Source organism: Dermacentor andersoni, chromosome 11 (assembly GCF_023375885.2).
Source record: "Dermacentor andersoni chromosome 11, qqDerAnde1_hic_scaffold, whole genome shotgun sequence".
Lineage (NCBI taxonomy): Eukaryota > Metazoa > Arthropoda > Arachnida > Ixodida > Ixodidae > Dermacentor > Dermacentor andersoni.
Window position 1 is genome coordinate 36,292,516 of NC_092824.1, and position 12,790 is coordinate 36,305,305.

A 12,790-nucleotide genomic window follows, 5' to 3' on the forward strand; every position below is an offset into this window, starting at 1 on the left:
GAATAATTAGCTAACTTTCTGTAATTAACTTTAAGACTAATTATTTTAGCGCGCATTTGCACGAATTGAAGCCAGTAATTTCACGAGGCGCGTGCACTTGGAACGAATTTCGAAACTAGCACCAGTTTTGAGATAAGCGCAGTCAAACTTGCGGTAAGAAATGTACTGTCAGGCCACTTACTTTTTTATCAGAACGCCCCTTTCTTCGTTGAAGCTAAAAATTTCGAGACAAAACTTCCGGACGCATATCTCGAAACTGGTGTCATCCTCAGAATTCGTTCGAAGTGGATATTGCCTTAGAAGTCACCGGCTGCAGTTCGTAACTTGCAATATGAGGCGTAAAGCAGTTAGTTTAAAAGTTCATAAGCTAAAGTTTGTCAAATAATCATATATTAATTTTCATTTATGGGGCAAATGATGTCTGCCTTTGAGATAAATTTAGCTCAAGAAATGGCATGGTGCTAGATGTCAGTGCTGATTTTGAAAAAAATTCCGGTAATGATAAAACAACACACGCCGTATAAACAAATTGGTTATATAAGTGCTGTCCCTCGTGGGGGTAAGCTATTCGGAAAGACAGCAGCAACACCCCGCAGCAGAAGCGACGACTGAGTATCGCATGGACGAGACGATAACGCCGACTGCACCGCACCGTCTATGGCGGGGTTTCACTGTAAACTGGGCGCGTGACCCACCCGCAGTTCATCCGGGAGTCCATGACACCTTTGATGCGACGCATTCTTGTCGTATGCAGACCGGTTTTTCGTGCCATGTATCTAATTGTTCACGTGGGCCAACACCGAAGGCAGTGCGGTTTAATGCGTCGTCTTAAACAGTGACCTAGAACTGCGTTTGGAGCGCACAGCTGTTATCAAACGTCCAGATATCTATCAATATTTCCTTCAGACCCGGTAGAAGGCCTATGAAACATTATGCAATCATTGATCGCTTGCGCGTCTCTGTCGCATTTTATGCGTGGCGCATCGTGGTCCTTCCGCAAGTGCGGACGGACGCCAGCAATGACGTACATTGGGCTTGCTCCGCCTTAGCCAGTAAATCCACCAGTGAAACCTCCAGAGATGACATGGGTCAAGACACGGTCTGAGCCGCAATCAGTCAACCGACGGACATCGAGTAATTTGGTCAAGTGGTGTACATATGTATATATGTACTACATACTCCAACAGTGTAAAATTGTGCATGAGCAATCTTCTCTGTCGCGTGAACAGGAAAGACCGAAGATGCTGCCTCCTTGCAAGGCTAACCCTTAACATTGATCTTTATTTTCCTACGAACGCAGAGCTCTTATTTTACCGGTACCGCGCGCTCCATGGCCAGACTTCGCCACAGCCTGGAGAGACGGAGTGTGCTTGCCAATGAACGCGCTGGTAACGTCGGAGAGGGGGGGGGGGGGGGGCTGGAGAAAGTGATGGAGAGGGAACGGGAGAAAACGGAGCCATGTCAAAACTGTGAACAGTGGTGTTGTCGATCAAAGCAGGTTTGAGTCTGTCAAAGCAAACGACTGCTGGCTTATCACCGACGTTAATTGTGAAGTGTTTGGGCTTGTGGTCTAGAAAAAGCCACGGTCCCGCAACGGAGGCTCCAGCGATCACCGAGTGGCGTCAGTCCGCAGAAAAACAAGGGATGTCGTATTTATGCCCTTGAAGTTGAAAGATGCTTTTGCGGTCTTGTAAACAAGGTGAAACGGCCGTCCTTCGAGGAAGTTGCGGAAGTGCTTGACGGATAGGTAAGCTGCCACAAACTCGTGGCCGAAAGTGCTGTACATTTTCTCTGCTTCTGATATATATTTTTTAGAAGAAAGCGAGTGGATGCCAAACGCCAGTCACGTATTCCTGAAGCACTGCGCCAACGGCAGTGCTGAAAGCATCCATCATGAGGTCGGTGGGGGCCTCGTGTGCTGGGTGTAGAAGAAAAGTCGCATTCGCCAATAGCGTTTTAATCTCTGCGAAGGCTTCGTCTGGCGGCGAAGACCACAGTAAAGGTAATGTGGGCTGGATGATGTTGAAAAGACCTTCGAGAAGTTTGATTGTAGAAGCGCAATACGGAATAAAATGTCCGCAAACGTTCACCAAACCGAGGGAGCGCCGTAACTGCCGCATTGAAGTGGGGCGAAGAAAGTTGGTGGTGGCCTAGAATTTCGAATGAGGTTGTGTGATGCGTTCGTCGTTCAGGAGACAGCCGAGGAACGCGAAAGAACAACAACCAAAGTCGCACTTAGCGACGTTGATGACAACGCCGCGAGACTGAAGGCGATAGACAAGAAGCCGTAGGTGCTCAACGTGTGCCTCTAATGAGATACTGGCCATGGCCATTTCATCGACGTTGGCGAAAACGAACGCAGTCCGCGAACTACATCATCAGTGAAACTCTGAAACGTCTGTGCGGCATTCGTCAGGTCGAAAGGCATCCGTGGGAACTTCAAGAGGCCAAACAGCGTCGTGATCGGTATTTTTGCTATCTCCTTTGGAGCCATACGAATTTGATGGTGGGCTTTGGCTAGGCCGAACTTGGCCAAAATCTGGGCACCACGGAGAGCGACAGTGAAGCCCTGAATGTTTGGTAAAGGTTATCAATCAGAAATTGCAGCAGTGTTTAGTGCGCGATAATCACCGCAAGGGCGCCAGTCACTGGTTTTTTTGGGCAACATGTGAAGGGGCGAGGACCAGGAGCTGCTGGAGGGACGACCAATACCGATTTCTAACATATGCTGGAACTCGTTCCTGACGATGCGTAGCTTCTCTGGCAAAAGGCGGCGTGGCGATGCGTGGCATGGCGGGCCTTTGGTGATTTTGTGACGCTAATCACTGTGAAGCACTGGTTTAGCCCAGTCGGGCGACGCAGTTCAAGACGAATGTTCGTAAAGGGGAGCAGAAAATGGCTTCGATACCGCGCGTTGCACCACAAAGGCTAATGGAACTACCGGAGAAGGCTTGCTAGCTATGCTAATTCCGGCAGTGGAATCTAGGTACCTGTTCTTGGCCATGTCAATGGGGACCGAAATGAGATAAAGTCGGCACCTAGTATATGATGGCTAACAGAAGAAACAAGGAATAGCCACCCAAAAGTTCTACGGAAGCCGAGGTTGAGAGTTAGCGATTTGCAACGCAACTGCAGAATGGTTGTCCAATGTTTGCCCTCCGCTCTTGCTATGCCGCACCATATGGGCCTGCCGAAAAATTCCTCATAACTTCCCCAACCAAAAAGCAACGTACGAGCATTGGAAGATGGTGCTGGCCATCTCGGCATTGGAGGATCAGCGAAAGCTGATCGCCAGAGCCGTAAGTGCTGCCACCGCCGCTGGGGCCTTTGAATGAAGGCTCCACCCATAGCAGGGATCCGCCCCTCTCTGTGCCCCATCAAAAAAAAAAATTTTTGCTCTCTCTCACTCTCTCAGCAGCTGTGTCAACGGGAAATCTCAGTCCATTGACAGTCAGGGAAGAAGAAAAGGCGGCTGGAGTTTTCTCGGGGGTCGCTTGTCGCCGCTAATGCTCCCGGAGATCGTTTCTCGTCCAGGAACGAAGTCGAGCGCACCGACGTGCCTAAATGACAAAAAGTCGACGATGTCAGCATAGAGATGGGAGCTGGTCAGAGGAGCGGCGGAGCCGGCGAGGGTGACCAAGAGGGAAACGTACGGCGAGCACGCGAGTTGGTGGGCATACCGTTAAGTGCAGTAGCGACGAGAGGTGTCGGATATCCTTGTGAAGGGCCGAAGAATCGGCCGTGGTATGCTGGTTTGTGAACGATCGCGAAGTAGGCGGATGAATCCTGGCGTTGTCGGTTTCGGCCACGGTCACTTGGAAAGCAACCCCGTTTGGAGATGATACCTCGAAGAGCTTATCGGCCGAGGACGCCAGAGCGGAAAGGCTGCGGTCTGGTGCGCCTAGTAGCACCATTTGGACGGGAACTGGGAGGCGCTGGAGGAACAGGCACTTGAGGAACACCTCATAGAAAGTGGAGGCCTATGATCCAAGTAGATGCTGCATATGTCGAAGTAGCTGGGATGGCTGACGATCACCGTGCTGTGCGGTGGATAGGAGCTCTCGCAGGCGGCGTTTCTCGTAAAGGACCGTGCGCTCCAGGATAGCGATCTTGGGGGTGTCGTAGGGCGCCGGAGAGTGAAGTGCGGCCATGAGATCACACACCTGGATGGTGACGTCACCAGGTAGGGCCGCTAGTAGGCGGGCGTAGCGTGCCTGCTGAGAGGTTATGTGCTCAGCCTGGAAGCTGGCCTTCACCTGAAGGAACCAGATGTCAAGATGCTGGTGGCTGGACGGTTGCATCTTGACAGTGTAGTGCGCCACAAGGATAGAAAGAGAAGCAGCGATGTGCAGCTGAGCTGTCAAGGCGCCGTCGAAGGTCCGGCTGTGTTCATGGTCCGAGGTCACCAGTGTCGCGAGAACCGGAGAGACCGAAGACACGACATTCTTGCAAGGCTAGCCCTTGAGTCTGATCTTTACTTTCTGACGAACGCAGAGCTCGTGCCTCTCCTGCCTCTCTTTATGCCGGCATCGCGCGCCACATGGCTAGACTTCGCTACATGTATAACAATGCAATGTTTATATACAGGGTGTCGCACATAATTTGAGACAAGAATTTAAAAATGAAAGGCGCGTTGGAAGCGAATTGAGCCGAACGCATACTATTCGCAATAGCCTGTAGTAACTCAGAAAACATTTTGTTTTCCCCATAACTCAGTAATTAATTAAGTATAATTACTAAACACTTTAATTATTGCCTGTGGACCCTAATTATGATTCGCAGAACTGTAGAGCACCTTCAGAAACCACATGTCGAGTTGTTCCCTTTACGATACGCCTCACGTAGTCCTTTTTTCCGCGTTGCAAAGAAAGCCCGCGAATATGAAAAAAAAAAAGCCACGTGACGGAGCCCTTGCAGAGTGGTATCGTGCTGCTCTCAACCGTGCGTTCGGAGAACAAGGTCGGCTCTCGTTGGATGACGGCGAAATGCATAATAATTTAATTAATTATGGGGTTTTACGTGCCAAAACCACTTTCTGATTATGAGGCACGCCGTAGTGGGGGACTCCGGAAATTTCGACCACCTGGGGTTCTTTAACGTGCACCTAAACCTAAGTACACGGGTGTTTTCGCATTTCGCCCCCATCGAAATGCGGCCGCCGTGCCCGGGATTCGATCCCGCGACCTCGTGCTCAGCAGTCTAACACCATAGCCACTGAGCAACCACGGCGGGTTGGCGAAGTGCATGCTGCTGGCTGAGCGCTGCCGGTGAGATAAAGAACGCCCTGCCGCTCCCTCGTCGCCAGTCAGGATGCAGCCGACCTTGTTCACCGAACGCATGCTTGAGAGCGGCACGATACGACTGCGCAAATGGTCCGTCACCTGGCGTTTTTTTTTCATATTTCGCGGGCTTTCTGTGCAAGCCAGAAAAAAAGGACTAAGTGGCCCGTATCGTAAAGGAAACAACTCGATCGGTGGTGTCTGAAGGTGCTCTACAAATATTCGTACCATACTTGGGGTCCTCAGCCAATATTTAAAAAGTTGGGTAATTAAACTTAATTAATCAGTGAGTTATGGGGAAAACAAGAAATTGAGTTACTGTAGGCTATGGCGAATAATAGTATTGCGAAGGCGTCGAAATGGATGCTGAAGACTTCACTCAGCCTGCTGAACAAGCGCGACAACTTGCTCGCATACGTATTCATAGCCGGCAAGGTCACGACTCGAGACACTATAATCTTCGTCACCGACCAGCCTCCGAGGAGCACAGAGAGAGAGTTTGGGTTTGGACTCCCATTCGCCGTCGCGACCCTTCGGAGAAACTGTTAAGGCGCTACTTCGGGCCGTATGAAGTTCTTCGGCGGCTCACTGATGTGAACAATGAGGTATACTCCCGACAGTCCGCATTGCTCAAGGCGTCGACGGCATCTACCGGAGGCTGTGCACGTCGTCCGGATGAAGCCCTATTTGTCCGAGTGAATTCACTGCGGCGAAAGCGTGTCCCTGTCCTGTTGCCGTGACGATAAAGCATCGGGACAATGGTTTCTAGGAAGATACGCTAATGGTCCCGACTAAAGGCTAACAAAAGAACAGAAGAAAACGAATTGAGCGACACGAACAGCGAGTATACGCTGGCTTTGAAGGAAGACGAAGTTGGCGCGTCCTACTTTTTTTTTTTTTTTGACGTTGTACCAGTATTAGGTTCTGCGATACAATTTTTTATTTGTCTTTTATATTTATGTTTGCTGGTTGGCGGCAAACAACAATGATTACGATTATTATTATATTGTGTGCAAAGCATGTCATGGCCAGGAAATGTCCGGGAAGGTTCGCAAAAAGCATGCTTCGCTTCGAAACGTAGGCAACTGAGAGTAACACTTACCACTTCGAGGTTCTTTAGGACGAGTTCAGAGGGGAATTGTGCAGCGACGTAGTAGGGCGCCGACATGTCAACGAAGGCGACCGGTTTCCTAAGGTCGAAGTCGTTGGAGACCATAATCTGCCTGGATGACAACGTGACGACGAAGCAAAGTTCTTGGCCCTGCGCGACTTTATTGGTGAAGTACTCTTTCGCTGAGCCGCTCTCGTACTCCAACTGAATGTACACGCTGGATTAAAACAGACGAGCGTGTAAGGCGGGTTAAATATTAAATATACGCGCAGCCACCCGACTGTCTTCCTCACGCACTCGACACATTGAGATTTTTGTTTCTTTTTTTTGTTATTTCCTTTATTTCGTTCTGGCTAACTCACAGGGAGCTCGTTTGAGGGTGTTGCTCTATGATGCGGGTGGGAACGCAGTCACGTGGTATTTTTCATATTTCGCGGGGTTTACTTATAATGGAAGAGAGAATAGTGTAGAAGAATTTGAAATCCCACAAGTAACGCCGGAAGAAGTAAAGAAAGCCTTGGGAGCTATGCAAAGGGGCAAGGCAGCTGGGGAGGATCAGGTAACAGCAGATTTGTTGAAGGATGGCGGGCAGATTGTTCTAGAAAAACTGGCCACCCTGTATACGCAACGCCTCATGACTTCGAGCGTAGCGGAATCTTGGAAGAACGCTAACATAATCCTAATCCATAAGAAAGGAGAAGCCAAAGACTTGAAAAATTATAGACCAATCAGCTTACTGTCCCTTGCCTACAAAGTATTTACTAAGGTAATTGCAAATAGGAACACCCTAGATTTCCGTCAACCAAAGGACCAGCAGGATTCGGTAAAGGCTACTCAACAATAGACCATATTCACACTATCAATCAGATGATAGAGAAATGAATGAAATATAACCAACCCTTATATATATATATATATATATATATATATATATATATATATATATATATATATATATAGCTTTCATTGATTACGAGAAAGCGTTTCATTCAGTCGAAACCTCAGCAGTCATGGAGGCATTACGGAATCAGGGTGTAGACGAGCCCTATGTAATAATCCTGCAAGATATCTATAGCGGCTCCACAACCACCGTAGTCCTCCATAAAGAAAGCAACACAATCCCAATAAAGAAAGGCGTCAGGTAGGGAGATACGATATCTCCAATGCTATTCACAGCCTGTTTACAGGAGCTATTCAGAGACCTGGATTGGGGAGAACTTGGGATAAGAGTTAATGGAGAATACCTTAGTAACTTGCGATTCGCTGATGATATTGCCTTGCTTAGTAACTAAGGGGACCAACTGCAATGCATGCTCACTGACCTGGAGAGGCAAAGCAGAAGGGCGGGTCTAAGAATTAATCTGCAGAATACTAAAGTAATGTTTAACAGTCTTGGAAGAGAACAGCAGTTTACGATAGGTAGCGAGGCACTGGAAGTGGTAAGGGAATACATCTACTTAGGGCAGGTAGTGACCACGGATCCGGATCATGAGACTGAAATAACCAGAAGAATAAGAAAGGGCAGGGGTGCGTTTGGCAGGCATTCTCAGATCATGAACAGCAGGTTGCCATTATCCCTCAAGAGAAAAGGGTAAACAGCTGTGTCTTACCAGTACTCACGTACGGGGCAGAAACCTGGAGGCTTACGAAAAGGGTTCTACTTAAATTGAGGAAGGCGCAACGAGCTATGGAAAGAAGAATGATAGGTGTAACGTTAAGGGATAAGAAAAGAGCAGATTGGGTGAGGAAACAAACGCGAGTTAATGACATCTTAGTTGAAATCAAGAAAAAGAAATGGGCATGGGCAGGACATGCAATGAGGAGGGGAGATAATCAATGGTCATTAAGGGTTACGGACTGGATTCCAAGGGAAGGGAAGCGTAGCAGGGGGCGGCAGAAAGTTAGGTGGGCGGATGAGATTAGGAAGTTTGCAGGGACAACATGGACACAATTAGTACATGACCGGGGTAGTTGGAGAAGTATGGGAGAGGCCTTTGCCCTGCAGTGGGCGTAACCAGGCTGACGATGATGATGATGATAATAACTTATCGTCGGAAAAATATAGAGCGCAATTAGTACGTTGCCGGAAATACCGCACTTAGATGTCCCTTGGCTGTGCCTACATATACCTCACTGGCACTTTGATAATGAGTATATTACGTCTTGAGTTAGAAAATAATTACGATTACCTAAATAAATCTCACGAGAAGAAAGGGGGTTAACCGATGGGACCGATATTTATTTGTCATATCATAAAAAGCAAACGAACACTGACACAAAAGACAACATCAGGGAAATTACTCGCGCTTAATAAATGAAATAAGTGAACCATAAATTAATGCAAAATAAAGTGGGCGAAAAAACAACTTGCCGCATGTAGGGAACGATCTCACAACCTTCTCATTTCGCGTGCGATGCTCTACCAATTGAGCTACCGCGGCGCCGTTTCCGCATCCACTTTCTTGGGTATTTATATTTCCTATCGTATAGTGGATGGGGAGATGGCGCTGCGGTAGCTCAATCGGTAGAGCATCGCACGCATATTAGTTTACAAAGGTAAGGGAAACAAGGACAACATTAAATCTTACAGGTCAATAACTGTCACATCATTCATATACAGAGTAGCAATGCAGATGGTGACAATGAGAATGGAGGGATGGGCAGAACGTGAAGAGATCTTGGGATAGCTGCAGAATGGATTTCGAAGGAACAGAAGGCTAGATGATGATTTATTTGTTATAACACAGTGCATAGAGATATATAGCGGCAGCCAGGCAGAAACCGCTATGGATAGCTTTTTTAGACATTAGAGGAGCCTATGATAATGTAAACCGAGAAAAGTTATCTAGCCAGTTGAAGGAATATGGTCTAAATAGAAAGGTGGTTGGATTCCTAAAAAAAGCTTACACAGATAATGAGGTAGAGATAACATGGGAGGGGGAAACTACAAAGCCAGCTAAAATAAGAAGTGGTCTCAGGCAGGGCTGTCCATTGTCGCCCCTGCTTTTTATGATTTACATGAGCCAAATGTAAAAGAGGCTAGAACAGAGCACAATAGGAACCGACACAAGCTATATGCTGGAAGGGCAGAAGGTAGCTCAAGTACTAGCCGGACTGATGTATGCAGATGATATTGTACTGCTTGCTGACACCCGAGTAGGTCTACAAGAACTAATGAGGATATGTGGAGAGGAGAGAGAAAAATTGGGACTGCAATTCAGTAGAGAGAAGTCTTGGATAATAGTATGCAATGAATAAAGGGGGAACCATTGGAAATACAAGGCAGTAAGATTGATCATGTTGAAAAATACAAGTATTTAGGCATATGGGTAAACGAGGGAGAAAAAATGTACTTGGAAGAACATGAAAAAATTATGACCGGTGAAGTGAAAGGAAACTCAGCTGTAATGAAACACAAGGCACTATGGAACTATAATAGGTGCGAGGTGGTTAGAGGGATACGAAAGGGGTTATGGTACCTGGCCTCACATTCGGAAATTCAGTACTGTGCATGAAATCGGAACTTCAGGCATGCATGGAAACAAGACAGAGAAGTGTAGGCATGTTGGCCTTTGGAGCACACGGGAACACCCCTAATGAGGGAGTGCAGGGGGACATGGGATGGACGTCATTCGAAGGTAGAGTGGCAATAAGTAAGCTAAAATATGAACAGAGACTCGCAGCACTGGGGGAAGAAAGGTGGGCGGGAAAAGTGTTCAAATGTCTTCACATGAAAAGTTTGAACACAAAGTGGGCACTCAGAACTAGGAAGCTGAGGTTTAGATACCTAAAGCCGAGGGAGGGGGTCCAACGTGGTTCTATAGCGTGGGAAAGGAAGTGAAGGAGACGGAAAGAAAAATGTGGGAAGAAAGAATGCTCGGAAAGCCAGCGCTAGCTATGTACAGGACACAAAAACAGGAGATAAAGAGAGAGCTCTTATTTGATAACTCGCGGAGCAGCTCACTATTATTCGAAGCTAGGACGGGGGTTTTGAGAACGTAACATACAGGGCTAAATTTGAAGACGGGGACCTTTTATGCACAGCTTGCGGAGCCGAAATTGAGACCACAGAGCATATAGTGCTGAGATGCACTGACCTTCGCCCGACTCTGGCTGAGGGGAACAGTGACAAATATGGAAGGGACATTAGGTTTTCCCGGGGAAATAGACGAGAAGGGAGTGACAGTAACGAAGGGGAGGCAAGAGGATCGGGGGAGGAAGTCAAGGGATAGATAACACCATAAATCGGGGAGCTGATGTTTTCTGTACTATTTTAAATATTTATCTTGGGAGGAGGAGGGGAGTGAAAACTAATAGGAGGGGGAGCAAAAAGCTAGGTGGCGCCAGCCGCCGCCCGTTACAAAGGATGTAGCTGCCATCCATCCATCCATCCATCCATCCATCCGTCGGTCGGTCGGTCGGTCGGTCGGTCGGTCGGTCGGTCGGTCCGTCCGTACGTACGTCCGTCCATCCATCCATCCATCCATCCGTCCATCCATCCATCCATCCATCCATCCATCCATCCATCCATCCATCCATCCATCCATCCATCCATCCATCCATCCGTGAAAGTTGTGGGATCGTTCCCCACCCCTACCTGCGGCAACTTGTTTTTTCATCCACTTTCATTTCCATTAATTTATCGTTCCTTTATCTCATCTATTAAACACGAGTAATTTCCCCTATGTTGTCCTTGGTGTCAGCGTTTGTTGGCTTCTTATGATATGACTAAATAAATCTCAGTAATGAAAAAATTACTTGCAGCTACTCTACTGTACCGGAAACAATATGCACTAAGTTTACTTCGGGTAACGCAATTGCTCCTTTTTTTTTAATTAGGTGCATGATAGTTAACTTGGACATCCTGTATATATTTATGACCTCTGCGTGCAAGTGACGATGCTTCCATCCCTAAAAAATGTCGTAAATTATGAGAAGAGTTTTTTGTTTTTTCATGAGTCATTAGCATTGATTAATGGAAACAGAATCAATACTGAGACACATATCATTCACGTGCATTTCACACGTCTTTGATAAAAGACTCTGTCGAAGGGGTCACGAAAGCCTACAGGTTCTTTTCAGGGTCAGAAAAACATGCGAAGCGTTTTGAAGCGAGGTGAACATACATCAACGTACCCATTGCCCAGGCATAAGCAATACATACCTTTAGAAGTCATCGTTAATTGGCTACCTCCTTCTACCTAAACATATAATAAGCTTCGTCATGTGTATATATTTAAGTATATGGTGTATGTGCATGGTGTTCACCGTGGAAATCGAAAACAATGCTGATGTGAGAAAATACGGATAAGGCAGCCACCGCTGGTTCTTCTAATGCGCTTGATCTCCTATCAGGATGTGCAGAAGTAAAGCAAAGTATGAATTAAAATCCCTGCACCTCCGAGCCAACAATGATGCAGTAAGCTATTAGCCACAATAAAATTTTAAATGAGAAGGTCGAGGCAAATCAAAATAAACCGCAAATGCCGTGGGTGACAAAACTCTGGCAATGACACGTTAGGTGGGGAGGGTAGGCTTTGGCATCGCCGGGGGGGGGGAGACTGAGCACCCCTCGCCCCCCCCGGAAAACTCCGGAGGAGGCTCGGGCCCCGAAGCCCCCCCGTAGTCGGCGCCTATGTACACATATATAAGACCGCTGATGGCCTTCATCATCACGCCAGCGTTCAGAGACTCCTTCATCGCAACGCCTTCGTCGCATCTAGCATAGTCTATATGGTGGGTCCTGTAAATGCGCTATAGGCTAGAAACACTGTATTCGGTGGGGCTTATTCCAATGGGTAGGTGAGACCCTTTAGTAAAAGTGAATGCCTTGTTTACTCAGCATTTCCAATTCTACCAATTCTACCAATTACCAGTTACCAATTCTACTCAGTTACCAATTCTACCAAGTGCAGTTAGACCAAGGTAGTGAACGCTGCGAGGGGCTTTTCTTCAAGAGTGTAGGTCAAAGGAAGGGGTACACACTGCAGGGGAGCTGCTTAGCGCAGTAATCGACTCGTGACAGCCGCATCTGCGTCTTAGGTTGTATACTCACTCGACCGGGTTGCCGTCTTTCACGTACACTGTGTAGACGCCAACTGTGTTTACTGGGAAATAAAATTTGAGCATTGAGTCACTGCCCTGAAAGGAAAAGGAACATCTCTACTTTATAAGAGTGCTGTGAAAGGAAATGAGCCGTTATTATTATTTTTTTTCCTCCTTCACTGGGTAGTTCCGGACTCCGCACTTGCGATAAGATTGTTTTTTATTAAAGGGTCTGACAACCAGTTCTCGTTGTACCCATTTTTTTTTACTGCAATAGAAAGCTTACCAGTCAGAGTGTATAATCATGAAGTGGTAACGCGGAAAACACAATAAAAAGATTTCTAGCAGATTTTTT

At 47.2% G+C, this 12,790-nt stretch overlaps 1 protein-coding gene across 2 annotated transcripts in view; it reads right to left on the reverse strand.

Moving 5' to 3' along the window:
* The window catches only part of LOC129381698 (uncharacterized), an 82,012-nt gene that overhangs the window by 2,587 nt on the left and 66,635 nt on the right, over positions 1 to 12,790 (reverse strand). For both annotated transcript variants that reach the window (XM_055064754.2, XM_055064753.2), the window contains 2 exons: positions 12,446 to 12,531; positions 6,382 to 6,607 (listed from right to left, as the gene is read on the reverse strand). In XM_055064754.2, the coding sequence (XP_054920729.1) occupies positions 6,382 to 6,607; positions 12,446 to 12,531 (312 nt within the window). The remainder of the gene's footprint in view (positions 1 to 6,381; positions 6,608 to 12,445; positions 12,532 to 12,790) is intronic.